General features: G+C 27.5%; 1 protein-coding gene across 1 annotated transcript in view; it reads right to left on the bottom strand.

Annotated features, from left to right (window-relative positions):
* LOC100200452 (F-box/LRR-repeat protein 2) overlaps positions 1-20,539 on the bottom strand; it is a 34,880-nt gene that overhangs the window by 1,165 nt on the left and 13,176 nt on the right. The window contains exons 5-12 of the mRNA XM_065810521.1: positions 20,305-20,399; positions 19,948-20,112; positions 19,739-19,865; positions 19,516-19,590; positions 19,166-19,296; positions 5,116-5,221; positions 1,920-1,976; positions 1,625-1,761 (exon numbers count right to left, since the gene is read on the bottom strand). Coding sequence (XP_065666593.1) covers positions 1,625-1,761; positions 1,920-1,976; positions 5,116-5,221; positions 19,166-19,296; positions 19,516-19,590; positions 19,739-19,865; positions 19,948-20,112; positions 20,305-20,399 — 893 coding nt within the window. The remainder of the gene's footprint in view (positions 1-1,624; positions 1,762-1,919; positions 1,977-5,115; positions 5,222-19,165; positions 19,297-19,515; positions 19,591-19,738; positions 19,866-19,947; positions 20,113-20,304; positions 20,400-20,539) is intronic.

Here is a 20,539-nt window from a genome sequence, read left to right as displayed (position 1 = left end):
ATAAGTGATAATATATTATCAATAATATAAAAAAGTAGCGGTAACTGGAAAAAAGTAGCGGTAACTGGAAAAATCCCGTGTTAATTGGAACTGTCATTTTAAAGTTCAATTGAGAATTCAGATGAGTAACAAATAACAAATAAATAATTTGTTTAACAAAAAAAGTATGAAGTTTAGATCAAATTTAAACAATATCATTAAAATGATATTTTTAATGACAAAAATGACAATTTTAATGACAAAAAAATGATCACAATGTTTAGTTAAATTTTAACTTGCACATCTTCCATATTTAAAATCATTGCATAATGTGTGGTCCTATTTTGTACATTATGTACACAATCACCTCCCATTATTGTACTTTTTGCGGTATAAACAATACTTTCTAAACTGCATTCGTTGATATTCCTAATATAATCAGCTTTTTTTTGTTTGTTTTCATTACTGCTCTTTGTAAAAGGCTCTTGTGCACTTTTTTTAATGAAAAAAATCTGCCTTTGATGCAACTGACAATTCTTTTTGTGTTAACGCTTATACTACCAGGGTCTACCGAGAATCATTATTAACCCATGTCTTTTTTTGTGTGGCTTAAAACCATCTTTTCTGGTGAAATTTGAATTTCTACTGCAAACCCAATTGTATGCTTTTTATATTTGATACCTAAAGTTTGCGCCAGAGTCACCCAATCTTCATTTGACACCTAAAGTTTGTCACCCTATCTTCATTTCTCTCAGCACATTCAACAACTACTCAGTCATTTAATGAAGATAAAACATGTTTTCTTTCAACTTGCTCAGCTGTATAAATTTCATGCCAACAAATCAGACAAGTTGGATCTGGTTATTCCAGAAAATGGTGTAAACAAATTTGGTGAAATGAATGTTGAGACAGGTTTAATCTAATAACAGACTTTTTGGTTATAGTGTATTAATATATAACACAACAACCTTTGAAACTCATTATTATTACTGATGCATAAAAATGCTAAATTTGGTATTATTCACTTATTTAAATTTATGTAAAAGAAGACAGTTTATTATAACCAACAAGCTTTCATTGTGCATTTTCAATTACAATTTATGTATTCTCAATTACATATTACAATTTCTTAATTACACATTGTATTTCTCAACATTACAATTTCTAAATCACATGCTTTGTTTTTGAATTACATACTATTTCTTAATAACATGTTGCATTTCTTAATTACAATATCTAAACTACATATTGTGTTTCTCAATTACATATTACAATTTCTTGATTACAAATTTATGTTATAAACTACAGCTTAAAAAGATGTGGAATGTAAGAGATAAGCTTATCCTTGAACCTGCAGATAGGTATCAATATACAAAGTTTGTTCAACATTTTAATAATTAAAAGTCGTTTAAATTAATTGTAAGCAGAATAAAATATTTACTTTTAAACAAAAAAGAAAGAGAAAAAAAAGCAACATTTAGTGTTTATGTTTTTAATATAAGAGCCATACATGGAACATTAATAAACATAAATAAAGTTTTTAGTGAAAATGAAAAATTACAAACAGTAATATTATTGGGATATTATTAAAATACAAAATTAAAATTAATGAAACTTGAATTGTTGAAATATCATTTACACTTACATTAAATGTTGCAAGGATGCATCTGTAATCAATGGGCAATTATCTAATTCAATAATTTTCAAATGTTCTATAGCACATGGACCACCACTAATATAACGAATTCCTTCATCTGTTATTAGTTCGCAATAAGATAATGTCTAAATACAATTTTTTTTTATGTTTTTTTTTTTTGCAAGTATCAGAAACAGAAAAAAAAATGTATAATTGTAATATAAAATACAATAGTTTAGTATTTTTAATGAAAATATAATAAAAAAATAAATAAAAATATCATGCAAAAACAAAAAACTCTTACTAATGTTTCAATATGAGGACAATTTAATGACAATGAGTGAAGGGTGTGGTCACTTATCTAAAAAATAATTAAAAAAAAAATCTTAATTATTTAAAATAAACTTTAATTACAGGTAACAAGTATAAAAATATTATTTATAATGATATATGCAAGTATTATTACTTAGGTCGTTAGGAAAGTTCGTAGAACTCCCCTATTAAAAAAAAAAAAAGAGTTTTTTATTTGTATTTTATTAAATGTTCAAAATAATGTCTATCTTTATCTATACAAAGTTGCATCCTTTCAAGCCATTTTTCAAACGTTTTTTTATACTCTTCTTTGGGTATACTTTGAAGTAGCTTCGTTATTTCGAGTTTTTTTGACTTTCGATGTCAGTATTGCCATCAAGATTTTTTTTTATCAAGTCGAATAGCCAGCAATCGGATGGAGCTAAGCCTGGTGAGTATGGTGGATGGCGAATTATTGTAACTCCAGCTTGGCTTAGACAATTTGTGACAGTTTGAGTCACATGAGGTTGAGCGTTATCATGGAGAAATTTGAAATTTTGAGTGCTTGTTTTAGGTCTTTGCTTACTTATTTCGCATATAAGAGTTTTCAAACAATTTTTTATACAATATTCGCTAGTAATGGTGTCTCCTTTTTCAACATACCCCAAATGAACAACACCTGTTGTTTTGAAGAAGATGTAGAACATGTTTTTCGGCTGAAACCTGTCGCATCTTACTATAGTTCTTGGACTTTCACCTTCACCGACCCAAATAGCGTTAGCCAACTTGTGTCCAACTTGTCTCAAATAAATCCATAACTCATTCCCTGTAATAATATCACATAGTCTCCATGGGGCGTTTCTCAGAAATGCTAAATTTTCCTTACATGCCTCAACTCTATTGCAATTTTGATCGGTTAACTCGTGGGGTATCAACTTGATGTTAATTTTCTTTACTAAGTGCGTTGTGAATAATTTTGTTGATTGTAAAACGATTAATCAATGTCAGGTGTTCAATTATATCATGTGTTGCATGCAGATTTTTTTCAATAATGGCTCGCACATGTTCAATATTCTTAGCTGTATGTGTGGTTTGAGGGTGCCCTAAGCGAGGATCATTTTTGAGACTCTCTCCAACATCTTTAAATAAAGTAGCCCACTTGGCAACTGTACTATATTTTGGAGCTTGGTCACAATGAACTAAAACCAATTAATCTGTTATGGCTTGTGCTGAAACTCCAAGTAGAGCACGGGTTTAAATATATGCTCGGTATTCAAATTTTCCCATTTTTAAATTTTTTCTTTTAAACGTATATAATAAAATTTAAATAACTTTTTTAATAAACATTCAAAATATTTCAACAAGTACTCAAAATGTTCATAATTAAACACAGTTTAAAATGATACATAAATATTTGATTATTTCCTGTTTCATTGTATCTTTATAGATGAAGTTCTATGGACTTCTCTAATGACCTAAGTATTAAAATAAAGTATATATGTAAGTACCATAATTAGTATACAGTATATATGTAAGTATTATGATTTTTTTTTTGTTTCTAAAGATTTGATTGGTGAAAAAGTCATACTTTTAAGCTAACTTTGTTTTTGTTGTTCTTTGTTGTATAATGTCAAAAACTTTTTTTAGCATCCATCTGCCACTTATACATAAAAATGATAATAAAAGACAAGTTTGATTGACAGAGTCGTGTTGATTGATGGAGTTAATTGTGGTACTATTTGGTAATAAATTAAGGTAAGATATGTCAGTGTTAAATCTTACACTTGAGATATGTGCACTTCTACTCCTAATGCTGCTGCTGATGCTTCATGCTAATAATAATAACTATAATGAGGATTTAGCAATTTAAGATTTAGCTATCACGATTAGTAGTATGTAATTGTGTAATTAGAATTTTAACTACAGTAAGTAAAAGTAGCAGCAAGGTCTTGTCACTTTGTTATATGTGATGTGATCTCTTTTAATAAATTTACTTTATTCAACAAAAAAAAAAGAACAAGACTGCAAGCAACATTTAAGTAAGAAATTAAATCACAATTAACAGTTAAGAAAAGAATTAAGGAGAAAGAAAGTAAAAGACAGAAGACTTGTATAAGTTGTATAAGTTGTATCAAATGTGAAGAAGACTCGTATAAGTTATTGTCTGGAAAACACAAAGAGGAGAATTCCAAAGCAACAATGCTGAAACAAAAAAAACAAAAAAAAAGTTTTTTGAGCATAATGAAACAATTACAGTAAAAAGATGAAACTGCTGGATAAGCCACATGAAATTAAGTTTTGTTAAATAAAACAAGTAGCTCGCTTGAACAGCAGCCATAAAAGTGTTTCTAGAAAAAAGAAAAAGATGTACCTTTTGACAATTGGACAAGGCTCTATCTTGGCACCTAGAGTAGGTCTAACAACATTTACAATAGAACTTTGGGTCTTGTCTAAAATGGAGAGTTCTAAAAAAAACCAGGAGTAATAATTACTGAGCAAAATAAAGAGACAATTTTTGCAGATAGTAAATTTTAGCAGGTAAAATTACCAAAGAGATCAATATAGGTGAGAAACAACATATAATTAAGGAGGGAACCTTGTGGTACCCCAGAAGTTACTATAAACAAATAGAGAGTGTTGCCCATCAAGAACAATTTTTATAGTTAAAAAGGAATTATTTAATGATTTAAAAAACTTTCCCAGAAACACTGTAAAAAACAAATGTAGAAGACTTAATCAAAATGTTATCATAAACCTTTGAAATGTCAAGAGAAGTATCAAAGTAGTATCAAGAGTAGTCTTTGTCTCGCCATTTCTATCAAATATATGATAGAACTTTTCAGTTAGTGGTTGTCCATAAATTACACATGCAAAAGATTTAGAAATTTGACCCTTCCACTGTTTCCATGCCGCCCCCCTTCCTCCCTTAAAAATATGTATGCTTTTAAAATACCACTTACCTTCATGAATATAAATCTAAAAAGTTATGATTTAAAAAAAAGTTTTTAATAATGATACATATAAAAATACTTTTTAAAGGCTAATAAAATTTCAAAAATTTTTTTACTTTCTTATTACATAAAACACATAAAGGGGTGTGAGAACACATTGTTTAAAAATTTTTTTGTTAAGTACTACCCTAATAATTAATTATACTTCTAATATAAATAAATTTATTTACCAAAATATTTATATTATTAATTGTTTACCAAAACACATTCATCAAGATCAAGTCTTTGTAACTCATGGCAACCAATAGCAAGTGCAGAAAAACCATTGTCTGTAAATAAAGAGCACCGCGCTGCCTCTAAAATTCTATAAGTCGAAAAATATTTTGTTTTAAATTTAAAAATACTATTTACAATATTTTTTTAATAATTAACAATTTTACTAAATTACAACTTTTTTTTGAAATTATAAACATTTTGTATTATATATAGCTATAAATATTATATATATATATATATATATATATATATATATATATATATATATATATATATATATATATATATATATATATGTATATATATACAAACCATAGCTATAATCAAAATCATTAAAAATTAATAAATAATACTAATTGATAATTGTTAAATAAAATTCAATTGTTATTGCTTTTGAAAAAAAAAAAAAATCAAAATTCTAAAATCCCAAAGAAAAAACATGTTAGTTAAAAAGTATTGAATTTTAATTTTTTTTAGTAATATATATATATATATATATATATATATATATATATATATATATATATATATATATATATATATATATATATATATATATATATACAAGTATACATATGTCCTAGCTTTCTTGACCCATAAAATACGGGTCTTTACCAAACTCTAGACTTATATTCCACTACTTCTATACATATATATTCCACAACGATTATTTCTACACCTATTCCTTATTTACTTTAATATTTTTCAGCAAAATTAATGACTCAGAAAAATTGCTATAAAGTTTGAAAAAAAAATAGAAAAAAAATTACATGTGCACCTTTTCTACATACGCAGAGCTTAAAGGGTTGTTTATTATTTTACATAAGGCCAACCCCCCCACCCACATTTCGCTATACGCTTTTTTGAGTACCCACCACCTCCCTAAAAGTACCCACATGTTTAACCTACCTATCCAACATTTTATTATATTTTTTATAATTTAGTCTCCTTACTTTTATAATTGACCCACTGCCCTCCCATATATATACGCCATTTGCAGACACTCTCTTCCCCTCCGAGTGTACATACTTTATGGACAATCCCTTATAAAAGATTTATAATTAGGTTTGTTTTTCTCCTAAATGCATATCACCGACAGCTCAGTAGTTTAGTGGGCTATCATCAGTGTCGTTTCGGGGGGTTAAAGACCTCTGCGAACTAACCACTCAGCCATGCAGGCATATTGTCTGTCATATATTTTAAACCTATTTAACAAACAAAAGACTTTATAAAACAGAAACAAAATGTTATAGATCAATTAAATTAATGATATGTTGCCACAATGCAGTTTTCAAGTGAAAGTAAAACTATAAAACTTGATACTTGTTTTAGTATGTTTTAATATTACATAATATGAAGTTTACATAAGTTAAATATTTGCATACACTTTAGTTCACATTTTCTTAAAACAAAAAGTGCTGCAACTCTTTCTCGCCATTACCTCTATTACAATTGCTACCAAGTATTTTGTGTCAAGCACACTTGAATGGGCACTACTAACACTCACTATTAAGTTCGGCAATAATATATATATATATATATATATATATATATATATATATATATATATATATATATATATATATATATATATATATATATATATATATATATATATATATTAGGGGTAGTCATTTTGAGGGAATTTTTGAAAACGAAGTACATACCCAGCTAAAGTTGGAGCAAATATGCTAAAACTTAGTCAAAAATATTTTTAGGTCAATTGGGTGACTTTTAAGTCCCCCTCAAGACTAAAGTAGTTAAGAAGTTGTTCTTCAAAAAAGGAAAAATAGGGTGTGTTCTGGGTGTTTGAGGGGGATTTAAATGAAAAATTTATTTCTTTTTTTTTTGTTTTGTTTGTTATTTGTTATCTATATTTTCATTTTAAAAGGGTATGTCATCATTTTTTTTACATATTCTCGGTTAAAACGATATTTAAGAAATCAAAAAATGAAAAGTTTAAGTTACGCAAGTGGTTATGAAATTAGCAAATTATGTTAATAACCAAAAAAACAAACTATTTTGTACTAAACAAGTAATTTACCATTTAATAAAAATCTTTACAAATACTATCAAGACAAAAGTTATGCATTAATTGAAATAAGTATTTTAAAATGAACAACAATTTCCTAAGTCTACAATTTCCTCTTCTTTAGTTAAGAGAGTGACATCAGGCTTTTTGATAGTTTTTTTTTGGTAATATTACTTTTTCCCACACCAAAAACCTTGAAAGTTAACCTTACTTTGTAGACGGTTAAAAGTCTGTTCTGCTTGTCATCTTCATTTATGTATCTTCGCACAAACTGCTGCACCATTCCGATTGCTCGTTCAGAATGATCATTGACAACAATTAACATTTTGGCAAAGTTTTCAAAATTCTTAAATGAGGACTGGGTGTGCCAATATTAGGGTGGAAGTGACAACCAGTCTCTCACTCTTTGATTATCCAACTCTATCATTGAAAAAATTAAATATGAAAACTCATTAACCAAAAGAGAGAGAGTTGGTACCTTCATATTATTTATGATATTAAACTTGTCTATTCGTTCTTTGCTTCTATGTTTAAAAAAATCTGGATCCGGCATCGTTATATAATCGTTGAATCAAGATACCATGTATGCTTATAAAGAAATGCTGAACACAGCGTCTACTGCCTCCGGATTGGAGCAAACTTTCTTATGCTCATTCATCTGAAAGATTGCATCAAGATTAGACGCAGGAGATTGAATCGCTTTATGTGCTTGAAGGTACCACCTTGTGTAAAAACATACTATGAACTTGCAGATGAGTTTTAAATCTTCGCGTAGATAATCATTTTCTTGCACAAATGTCAGTTGCTTGCACAAAAGCTGAAGTTTAAGGTAGTATAAACTCTTGCCTAAAAAACTAGCATGATGAACTTGAAATGTGCAGAAGGGGATAAATACTGCATGGTTAGTTCAGCCAACTCTCTTCGGTCATTCCTCATATTGCGTTTTTTAGTAATATAGGTCTCACAGTGATCTAAAGTTTTCCTTGCAGCTTCCTTCAAAACTGTTCCTTCAACGGTTTTCCAATCAAAAGAGGTCAGGTTATTTTTGTCGTAATTGAATTTAGGGTTCTCAAACATATGTTTGAACTTTACGAATAAGGGATTTTCAGGCCCTACGCTATTCTCTTTTATCACTGCTTCACAGAAACGAACTATTCTAAGCTCAATGATATGATGCCTACATGCTAGTAGAAGAAGGTATTTGTCTACCTCTTTTGCAATCCTAATAAGTGATCTTTTCTTAGAACCAGTATTACTTGAAGTTGTATCAAAGCATACTCCGCATACTTTTGAAATGAGGTCATATTCTTCTAGTATTTTCATGATTCCTATATATATATCTTCACCTGAAGATAACGGCAAGGCAGGTACTCCAAGAAGATGCAACACCCCCTCAATATTAAAAGCACAGCTAATCATTCATTCTTCAATTTTTTTTCCTGATTCATTTTAAACGAAGTCTTTCCGTCAAAATGAATTATACAGGGATAACGGCTTTTTTCCACGGCCTTCTTTATATCTAATTTAGCAATTTCTGCAGTATCCTTGGCAGTTTTTTTCATCTTCTTTAATGCTGTTGACTTTGCATTTTGCGATATCAACTCCACAATCTTGAAGAACTGCTCCAGTAACCTTTTGTAAGACATTCGGGAGATATCATTTGCTGTAGCTATGATAGATACATTTCCATCAAAAATATTTATAGGGACTTTGGCAGTAATGTTACAATCATCAGCTCTTCTATGATGCTAAACTTTGGGTTCAAATTCTGAATCAGAATCAGCGCTAGTGTCAGTGAAACTCAAGTCTAATTCTGAGGTAGCGTCAATCTTAGGAGATTCGTGTTCTAGCCTTGTCCTCTTCCTCACACCTTCAGAACTTCCTTCCTCACACCTTCACCTAAAATTTATTTTTACATGGTGTATGTGTATTAACAAATAATGTATGTTAAATTAGCAAATTTTAATAAAAAAGGTCAAATTAACCCACTAAAAACAACATAAAACCTTTTTGCTAAATTTTCTATCTTCTGATCCCAAACTAAAATAAGCGTTTTTTATCTTTCCTAATTTTGTTTTTCAAAAATGAAATAAACTCCCCTTGATTAACCTTGTCTCTAGCTGTTCCTCTGTATTTATTTCTACTCAAATCTGAATACTTCTTGTCCATCTTCATTAGGTTCTTGATAATATTTTTATCTGACATTACTTGAAATCCCGCTTTAAGTCATGGTCTTTTAATTAAGCCTAAAATGCATTCACAATCATCTACTTCACATCTCTTGTAACCCTGAATCTTGTTAGGAGGGCATGATAAAATTGTTGACTTCTTAACATTATGAGGAAGTAATAATCTTCTGTAGGCAATGTCTTGAAGAATATCCATTCCAGTAGGGAGTTGAAGACCTTAAGAAAAAAAAATCAATATTTTAATTTTTAACATAAAGTTTAAAATTCAAAACAATTTTCTTAAATTGAATATGTACATGTAATAGCTAGTTTAGCCTCATTTATGATAAAAAGTTTGCTTTTGCTTGATCTGAGAAACCTTCTCTTCCCAATATCTTTTACAATTTTTTTTTCCATTTTGTATTCAATCTAAATAAATTTAATGGTTTGTAATTAGTTAAAAACTTCAATACAATTTTACTTTATATTGTAATTCGATTAATAACAATCAAGTAAATACGAAAGTTATTTACAAAAATAAAATAATGTAATGCAATTTCACATACAATTTGTTTATAAAAACTCTTAGTGACTTAAAAATACAGTGCAGTATCTTCAGTACATTTTCTTCTGCATTATTTTAAAAGAATTTTTTTATTGTTGCCGATTTTCATAACCAACATAAAATTTTCATTTTTTCCTTTCGTAAATATTGTTTTAACCAAGAATATGTAAAAAACATGATGACATACTCTTTTAAAATGAAAATATATATAACAAATAACAAAGAAAGAAAAAAAAATGGAGATAATTTTTTCATTTAAATCCCCCTAAAACACCCTGAACACACACTATTTTTCCTTTTTTGAAGTACAACTTCTTAACAACTTTAGTCTTGAGGAGGACTTAAAAGTCACCCAATTGACCTAAAAAAATTTTTGACTAAGTTTTAGCATATTTGCTCCGACTTTAGCTGGGTATGTACTTCGTTTTCAAAAATTCCCTCAAAATGACTACCCCTAATATATTTATATTTATATATATATATATATGTATATATATATATACATATATATATATACAAATATAAATATATATATATACATAGACATATATATATATAAAATATATATATATATATATATATATATTTATATATAAATATATATATATATATATATATATATATATATATATATATATATATATATATATATATATATATATATATATATACAGTCCCTGGCCGAATTATTAGATGCACTAGAAAATTTTATGAAAAATGAAAATTGTCTTGTGATACCATACAGGAATTGTGTATTTACCAGAATATATGTTTTTTGCTTATCCATTTGATTATCTATATTATATTACAAATAAAACATTATTATGAAAGAACAGTATGTATTTATTGATTCTTTAAAGAAAACGGACATAAATATACTTAAATGTCTATATTTTGTTGAGCCACCTTTAGCCATTAGAAGAGCTTTAATTCTGCGCGGCATGCTGTCAATATAGGACTGTACCGCCTCCTGCATTTGAGGATGATGATTCCAGACATAAATTATTCTTTCTATGAGTTGAGGTTTGTTTGTAATAACATCTTTAGCCACTTCTCTTTTCATCAACTCCCAAACGTTTTCTATGGGGTTCAGATCCGGGCTATTACCTGGCCAATCCAACAGAGGAATATTTTGCTCTGTCAAAAAAGCTTTGACAGATCGAGCTGTATGACAGGGAGCTCCATCTTGCATAAAAGTGAATGGTTCCCCATTCGGAAACCATTCTTGGAGCTGCGGTATCAACCGATTTTGCAAGACATTTTTGTACTGGTCTTGCTTCATCATACCATTTACCACGTACAGACGTCCAGTGCCTTTGCTGCTGATGACTGACCAAATCATCACTTTTGTAGGGTGCTTCACAACACAGTCAGGATAAAATTTTTCTCTGTGACGATGACGCACAAACTGAGCTTTGTTCTGCAAAATTTCAAATGTGCTTTCATCACTGAAGCAGACCTGTCAAAAATAGCAACAAAAATCACTAAACATTTGTGCTGGTCTTCTGTCATCATAGAAAAAGGTTAAATGCATTATTTGTGAAGAAATTGTAAAGAAATTGTAACAACTTACCAATCTCCAGAAGTCCAGATCTTTAACATGGAACTGTTTGGCCCATGTCAGACGCTTTGCTTTTATTGCAGCTTTTATTGCAGGTATCAACTTAGGCTTCCTGGCAGGACGGCAGGCCTTAAAATCTAAATCTATTAATTTTCTTCGAACAGTGCGTTCAGAAGCATTCACATTAACACCTTGGAGTTGCGATGTTATCAGTTTTGTGGTAGCAAATCTGTTTTCAAGGCAATTTTCTTTAAAGATCTTTCTGCCCTTGGAGTGAAAATAGGCTTTCTGCCGCATTTTTTCTTTCGTTTTGGGATCAATTCTTCTGTTTTATGTGTCGTATACTAGCGTTAAATATCTCCAATCGTGATATTTCGCAACTTGAAAGTACTTTAGCATTCACAAGGGCCTTTATTTCAGCTTTTTTGCAGGGTGTAAGATTGGCTTTTTTACCCACGCTTAAAGTGTTCAAACTTATTATTATTTATAAACGTTGCACACAAAATAAACAGTTAAATGCGTAATATGTACTGTAAAACTGCTAAATAAACAAACACTTCAGATAAACACGTCCGCAACTGAAGCGATTGGAGCAGCTTTCGACTTTGACGCGGTAATGTACTAATTGACTCACACTGCAATACCATATATGGAAAATACACACAAACACGAATTGTATAATAAATTTCCTACATTAAATTCCATCACACCCATGTTTAAATGTGAATGTACTGCATATAAACTGGTATAATGCGATTAATTCTTAAAAAACTCGAGTGCGTCTAATAATTTGGGACTGTATATATATATATATATATATATATATTTATATATATATATATATATATATATATATATATATATATATATATATATATATATATATATACATAATATATATACATAATATAAATAAATATATATATATATATATATATATATATATATATATATATATATATACATAATATATATACATAATATAAATAAATATATATATATATATATATATATACATAATATATATACATAATATAAATAAACATATATATATATATATATATATATATATATATATATATATATATATATATATATATATATATACATATAAATATATAGAACCCTTAGATGTTGTCCGAAAGTTTTTTCGATATTTTGTTGACAAAAAGTAAAAATTAAAATGCAAGACCGGAATTTTTTTTTTTTAATAATGATAGACTGCCTGCCCCAACCAAACCCTCAGTCGATGTAGCAGCACTCCCTTGCGGGTCAGGCTATTTGTCAGTCGATGTAGCAGCACTCCCTTGCGAGTCAGGCTATTTGTCAGTCGATGTAGCAGCACTCCCTTGCGAGTCAGGCTATTTGTCAGTCGATGTAGCAGCACTCCCTTGCGAGTCAGGCTATAAAATAGTCGATGTAGCAACACTCCGCGCATGATTTACAGTAAAAAAATTAAAATAAAAACATTTTATTAAAAAAAATAAAAATAAAAACATTTTATTAAAAAAAATAAAAATAAAAACATTGTTTATATTGTTAAAAACAATCAAAATGTTATAAAAACATTCAGAATGTTTTTAAAAACATTCTGGTCAATTAAATTTGCGTTTTTGTGGTTTTTTTAAAAAACGATTAATTTGTAATTAAATTAATGGTTTTTACTTTCGTCCAACACGGAAATGTTGGACGAAAGTCAAAAGTAATTAAAAGTGACGTATGTGTTGGCGTAAGAATCACTTTTTTCCTTCCGCTCTTCCTAAAGCCAACAAACTATAGAACTATATATATATATATATATATATATATATATATATATATATATATATATATATATTAGGGTGATTCAGAATGAGAGAATTTCCAAAACAAAAATACGAATCTCGTTAAATTTGGTGCAAATATATAGAAAGTAGGTTTTAAAGCATACCTGGCATTTTCTGACCACTTTAGACCCTCCCTCAAGGCTCATTTTTGTGAAGAAAACATCAATTTTTTTATCAAAAGTTGCTGATTTCAGTGATGTTAAGGGAGGGTCTAATTTAAACCAAGTTGGCTGAATTAAAAAAAAAAGGGCCTAAACTACATATATTTTGCATTTAAAATCATACATATTTTTGTTTTGGTTTTATTACCAAGCATTTTTTATTCAAATTATCTATAAATTCACAAAATTGGTGAGTTTGTTGTGATACTAAGAAAGCATTTGGAGTATTCAAATACATTTTTTCTAATATAACAGGACCATTGAACCAGCCTTCAAAGTGAAGGGGGAGGGGGGGCCATTTTTCAATTTTATATATAAAAAAAAAAGGTTCTTGAAAAAAAAGGGCATGCCCCTTCCCCCTCCCCCTTCCGTGTCGACAGCCATGTGTAATAAAAATATTTTTTGGTTAATAATATTGTAAATTGCTTGTTACTTCAATTAGTAATGTACTTGCCTTACCTCACCCTTATCTATCCCGGGGTCCCTCCTCATTTTTTTACTAATTAAAAATTGATTCAAGTTTTTATGCCAAAATCAATTTTTAAGTTACTCGCGCCAATTATGATAATAACTAGGTTTTCTATTTACCTTACAAAAAAGCCTACAAATGATAAAAAAAAGTTTTCTAATCACTTTTGAATATCTTGAAATTATTAATGTTATTTAAACCTATTTCCACATTCCTTTTTGTCATTTTGCTGGAGCTTTTTTCAGGTTTTTTCATGGCATAATGAACTTTGTCTATGGTTACCAGTCTCATTTGTTTTTCTTCTTCACTAATGTATCTATGGGTAAACTCCTGCATCATGCCTACATTTCTTTCTGCATAATCGTTTACTATAATCAAAGTTTTTGCATAGCCTAAAAACTGGTTGTAATATGATTGAATGTGCCAGAAAGATGGTGGAAGTGAAAACCAATCGCCTATTCTCTCTTCTGTAAACCCATTTACTGCAAAAAAAAAAGAAGGGAAACTTGTTAACTAACACCGCCAAATTTGGTGGATTACTAGCTGTTGTGCTATCTAGGTTGATTATCTCTTTGATATTCAGTTTTTTCAATTTTGTATTCACTTAGTTTCAATTTTGTAATCAGATGCCTTTAAAAATGGCATTTTCTAAGATAAAATTGATTTGGCGATTAGTGCTTTATCTTCATCAAGAACTTTATAATCTAGAAGTGAAAGAGGTATCAAAGTTGAGTCTAAGTACCAAGAGTGTTTTAATATTGAGTCAATGACTTTATCTACAGCTTCTTTTTCTTGGCAAAAAAAATCTATATGCAGAGTCATTTGATATAGAGCTGTAATAAAAAGGTATGGGGCTTTAATAGGATTGTGGCTTTGCAAGTGCCATGGAACATAAAAACAACAAATAAAAACTCCATAATTTGTTCTACTTGAGCTTTTATGTCTTCCTCTTTTATCCAAAAACCTAGTTGTTTAGATAGCAGATGTAACTTTGTATAATAAAGAGCTGAGCTAAGAAATCTTGCATGATTAACTGCACCTGTTTTTTTTATTTTAACAATTCCTGATTTCGATAAATAAATAATTACAAGCTGTCTTCCCTAGCTATTTTTCTTTTTAATGTATTTTTTGCAATTTTTGAGTGCATTTGTTGCTGTTTTTCAACTATCGTACCAGCCTTTAATGACGAATCAAACCTTAATATGTTTTTAGGATTGTAATAAAACTCTGGATTGTCAAACTTATTTCTTAATCTTTTAAAAAAAAGATTTTCTGGTCCTACCTTTTCTTCATGAGCAACATGTTTCTGAAAATGACTTATTCTAAGCTCTGTAACATGGTGCCTGCAAGCAAGCTGGAGAATGTATTTACCTAAATCATAGGTAATTCTATTAACAGTCCTTCTTGTAATGCCAGTATTTGTTGTTGTTGTGTCAAAGCACAATCTACCAACATTTGATTTAATACCATATTCATATAGCAACTGCATTATTCCTTTATATTGATCATGCGGTAGTGGTGTAGTGGTAGAGCGCTTGCTTCATAAGCGAGAGGTTCCGAGTTTGAGCCTTCTGTAGTGGCCTTCTCAGCCTAAAGGAGGTGAATTAACAAAAAAAAATTTCCTAAAGAGGATGGTAAAGAAGGCACACCCAACAAGTGTGATTCGCCATTAATATTTACTAGTACAGCTAGTCACTCGGATTTTAGTTTCTTTCCTTTAACTGTCTCAAATATAGTTTTTCCATCAAAATGAATTATACATGGGAATGTAGATGAACGTACTTTTGTTTTAATATCTTCTTTAGCAATATCTGAAATTTCTTTATTTTCTTTTTTCATTATCATAGCTGTAGTTGAGAGACTTGATTTGATGGCGTTTATGTCTACTCCTGCAGCTTGAACAACCGCCATCGTAATTCTCTGCAGAACCATAGGAGAGATATTATAAATAGTTGCCATTGTAATGTTGGCCCTATTTTTGTAATGCTTGGTTTATTTTTTTCTTTTTATCTATTTGCCTGGCTCGAAGTCTGAATCAGAATATATATCAGATATATATCAGATATATATATCTATATATATTTCTATATATCAATATATATATCTATATATATCTTTTACTATCTATATCTTAAACTATATCATTTTAAACTATATATCTATATATATATCTATATATCAACCCTCAGAATTAGGGTCAGCATTTGGCAATATATATATATATATATATATATATATATATATATATATATATATATATATATATATATATATATATATATATATATATATATATATATATATATATATATATATATATATATATATGTATATATATATATATATATATATAGAACCCTGACAAAAAGTAAAAATAAAAATGCAAGACCGGAATTTTTTTTTTTTAATAATGATAGACTGCCTGCCCCAACCAAACCCTCAGTCGATGTAGCAGCACTCCCTTGCGGGTCAGGCTATTTGTCAGTCGATGTAGCAGCACTCCCTTGCGAGTCAGGCTATTTGTCAGTCGATGTAGCAGCACTCCCTTGCGATTCAGGCTACAAGATAGTCGATGTAGCAACACTCCGTGCATGATTTACAGTAAAAAAAATAAAAATAAAAACATTTTATTAAAAAAAATAAAAATAAAAACATTTTATTAAAAAAAATAAAAATAAAAACATTGTTTATATTGTTAAAAACATTCAAAATGTTTTAAAAACATTAAGAATGTTTTTAAAAACATTCTGGTCAATTAAATTTGCGTTTTTGTGGTTTTTTTATATAACAATTAATTTGTAATTAAGTTAATGGCTTTGACTTTCGTCCAACACGAAAATGATGGACGAAAGTCAAAAGTAATTAAAAGTGACGTATGTGTTGGCGTAAGAATCACTTTTTTCCTTCCACTCTTCCCAAAGCCAACAAACTATAGATCTATATATATATATATATATATATATATATATATATATATATATATATATATATATATATATATATATATATTGATAATTTGAATAAAATGTGTTTATTGTTAACAAATGTTAGTTTGTAACTTTGTTATTGTTATTTTTTAACTTTATTTGAAAGTAATATAAAAACTGTTAGAAAATATCAAAGATTTCAAGTTTTAATAAATTAATATAAGAAATAGGTACTCAAATAACTGTTTGTTGGATTTTTTTGTCAAACCTGCAATTAATGCAAAAGCATCATAGCAAATTGAGAATTGAAAAAATATTCTGATAAAATGTTCATCTAACTGTAAAATGCATTCATGATTAGATTGCAAACATTACCCAAAAACAATCTTTTCAATGTATCTAGTTATTTTTATGGTTATTCCAGTACTTTATAGAGTACTGAAATAACCACTGGTTATTTGAGTATAATATCATCAGAATCAACTCTAAACTATTTAAAACAGAAAAACAAGTAAAAAATGATAAACTTATGATGAAAAATATTCCAAATTAAAATAAAATAAAATATATAAATAGTATAATTGCAAAATATAGTTTTGAAATCACACATTTGCAACAGAACTAACATATATAACTATACAAAATGTATGTTTTGTTGTGTGGAAATAACCAATGGTACTAAAATAACCCAAAAAAATTATTTCAGCCCCTAAATGCAAATTACTAAATAACCAGTATTTAGTAATTTGTTCCCTTGTTACCTAAAACATGAAAAAAAACCTACACTTTTTGAGATTAATTGATTAATAAATAACTTATAACTATATCTCTAAATATACAGAAAAAAAAGTTTGAAAACATTTAAATGCAAATTGATGTCATACCAAAATAAGAACTTGAAAGAAGAGAAACTGCTTTAAATAGACATTTTAGTCAATTTTCACCCTGGTTGATCTCCCCTAACATTTCAAACATAATTTATAAATTATAATTATAAACATTATAATTATAATTGTAAATATTATAATTATAAATATTATTGAAAACAATTTGAGATTTTATTTTCTAGTTTTTTAAAATTTTCTTCACAAAGAAAAAAAAAAAAACTTAATTTTAAACTTATTGTTGAAGACATTTAAGTTCATTTCAAATTTATTGTTGAAGGTAAATTAAAAATAATCTCTAGCAAGAGAAAATTTTACTTAATTGTTTAAACATTTTTAAAAAGCAATCTTAAGATGTAAATTATTAAACAAATTGAATATAAAGTTAAAATGTATTATTTCATAAATAGAAAACTATAAGAAAGACTAAAACCTGATAAACTTTATAATCTTTTCAAATAAAAATATAAAAATATATTTTATTCATGCTTTACTTTATACTCCATACTTCAATAGAAAAAAGTTTAATGAACAACATGCATAAATATAAACAAGTGCATTTTTTAATTATTTCTTTCATTAAAGAAGAATCAATTTCAAATTTCAATAAACTCTAAATAAAGGAAAGCACAATGCAAAATAAGTTGAAAATGAATAAAATAAAAACTTTAAAACTGACTGGTTTTATCTTTGTCTGTTGCTCTAAAGTATCAGATTTGCAAAATTAAAGAACCTTTTGAAATAAACGTTCTGTTCCTTGTATTTGATGTATAAATTAATAATGTATACTATATGTAAAAGCTCTTAAAATAATTGAGGAAAGTAATTATATTTCATCGTTTTTCAAAAAGCCACAAAAATCTAACTTAATAGACTAGAAGGTTTTTTGTTTTTTTATTTCAGAATATATGTACCTTTTTTTTACTATTTTTGTTATTTAATTTATGTTTTGTTTTATTTTTTATTTTATTTTAATTTTATCGACTAATTTATTTAGGGATTATATATATATATATATAAATATATATATATAAATATACTTACATATATATATATATATATTTATATATATACATATATATATACATATGTATATATATATACATATGTATATATATATATATATATATATATATATATATATATATATATATATATATATATATATATATATATATATATATATATATATATATATATATATATATATATATATATTGTTTATGGTTATTATAAATATTATATAAAAAATATAATCATGAAGTTCAAAATTATTGTTCTTTTGCTTATAATACAAAAAATAAATATTAGCAACATATAAATAAAATGAAACCAATTTAAAAGTTCAACAAACCAATTTAAATAATTATTAAATATAATTGACAAAAAAACAAAACTTTCACAAACTTTTTTTTTGTTGATTAAAAAAGTAGTTATACCTAAGTTTATGACATCCAAGGCCAAGATATCTAAGTGATTGATCAGACAGCAAATCACAATCAGATATGCTAAGGAAATCTAAATCTTTGCATTGTTCTGCAATTAATTTTATGGAACTGTCTGTTATTGCCTAAAATATGAAAATACAAAGAAAAAGTTAAGAATAAAATAAATCATAAATTTAAAAAAATCAACATTAATAAATTTGAACACAAAAAAGAACACACACAATGACCTAAAAAATAAAACAAACTGTGACTCAAATGACACAAATAGATAATAAACATAATATAATCGCAATAAATATAATCTTATTTTAAATTTAATTATCAAAAAAAAAATTTTATACACTGCATCCTTGAACAACCAATTTCCTAAGATCAGAACATTTTTGTGCAATAGCTAAAATACCTTCATCAGAAATCTAAATAGATACTAAACTTCTCATTAAAATTTCAAGTGATAATTACAAATTTTACTAAAATCATTTAAAAAAATTAATGATTGAAAAACATCATGTCAGCAAATATTAACAAAAAAAATGTTAAAAAAAATGTTAAATAATAAAAAACCTTGACACAACCACGAGCTATTAACATTTTTAGTGAAGGACAACCATTAGCTATGTCACACAGAGACGCTGATGTTAAATTTTGACACCAAGAAATATTTAGGTTCTGAAGCTTGGAGCAACCTTTTCTGACAGAAAAAAAAGAACAATAGAAAAAATTATTTAATCTTTTATTTCATTACTTGTAAAATAAAAATTGAAATAACAAACCCAATGTGTGATAATCCACGATCACTAATCTCTACACATGATTCAATGCTGAGTGTTGTTAAGCGGCTTGCAGAATCACTTAGAAAGATACATGTTTTGTTTGTTATCTTCCGACAATCTTTAAGAACCAACTCTTCAATATTGCGACACTCATTAGAAAAAGTTCTGACAAGTAGACGAAAGAAAATAAATAAAATTATGCATTCAACTTCTATGTGCATTAAAAAATTTCAAACCTAAAAATATCCAAACCAATGCTTAAACACAATATCTGATACAGTGAAATGAAAATTACAAATTGTGAAAGAATAAAAACAAAAAATATTGAAAAAATATTTTTAAATGTTAAAAAAATACCTTAATGCATCATCTTCTATTCCTTCGCACCCTTCAAGATTTAGACATTTTAAAAAACCACCACATCTTCTGGAGAGACTCTGTATAACTGATGTCTATAGTAAATTAATACTAATGTAATAAATTATATATAACAAAATAAAAAGTATTAAATTAATTGAAATAAATATGTAAAAACTTAATTGTTTTTATCTATCGAGCCCTCATATTATATATTCTCCTATAATTTGACATC

Source organism: Hydra vulgaris, chromosome 11 (genome assembly GCF_038396675.1).
Source record: "Hydra vulgaris chromosome 11, alternate assembly HydraT2T_AEP".
NCBI classification, from domain to species: domain Eukaryota; kingdom Metazoa; phylum Cnidaria; class Hydrozoa; order Anthoathecata; family Hydridae; genus Hydra; species Hydra vulgaris.
Note: the sequence above shows the minus strand (reverse complement) of the source record. Positions and strands in the feature narration are given on the sequence as shown.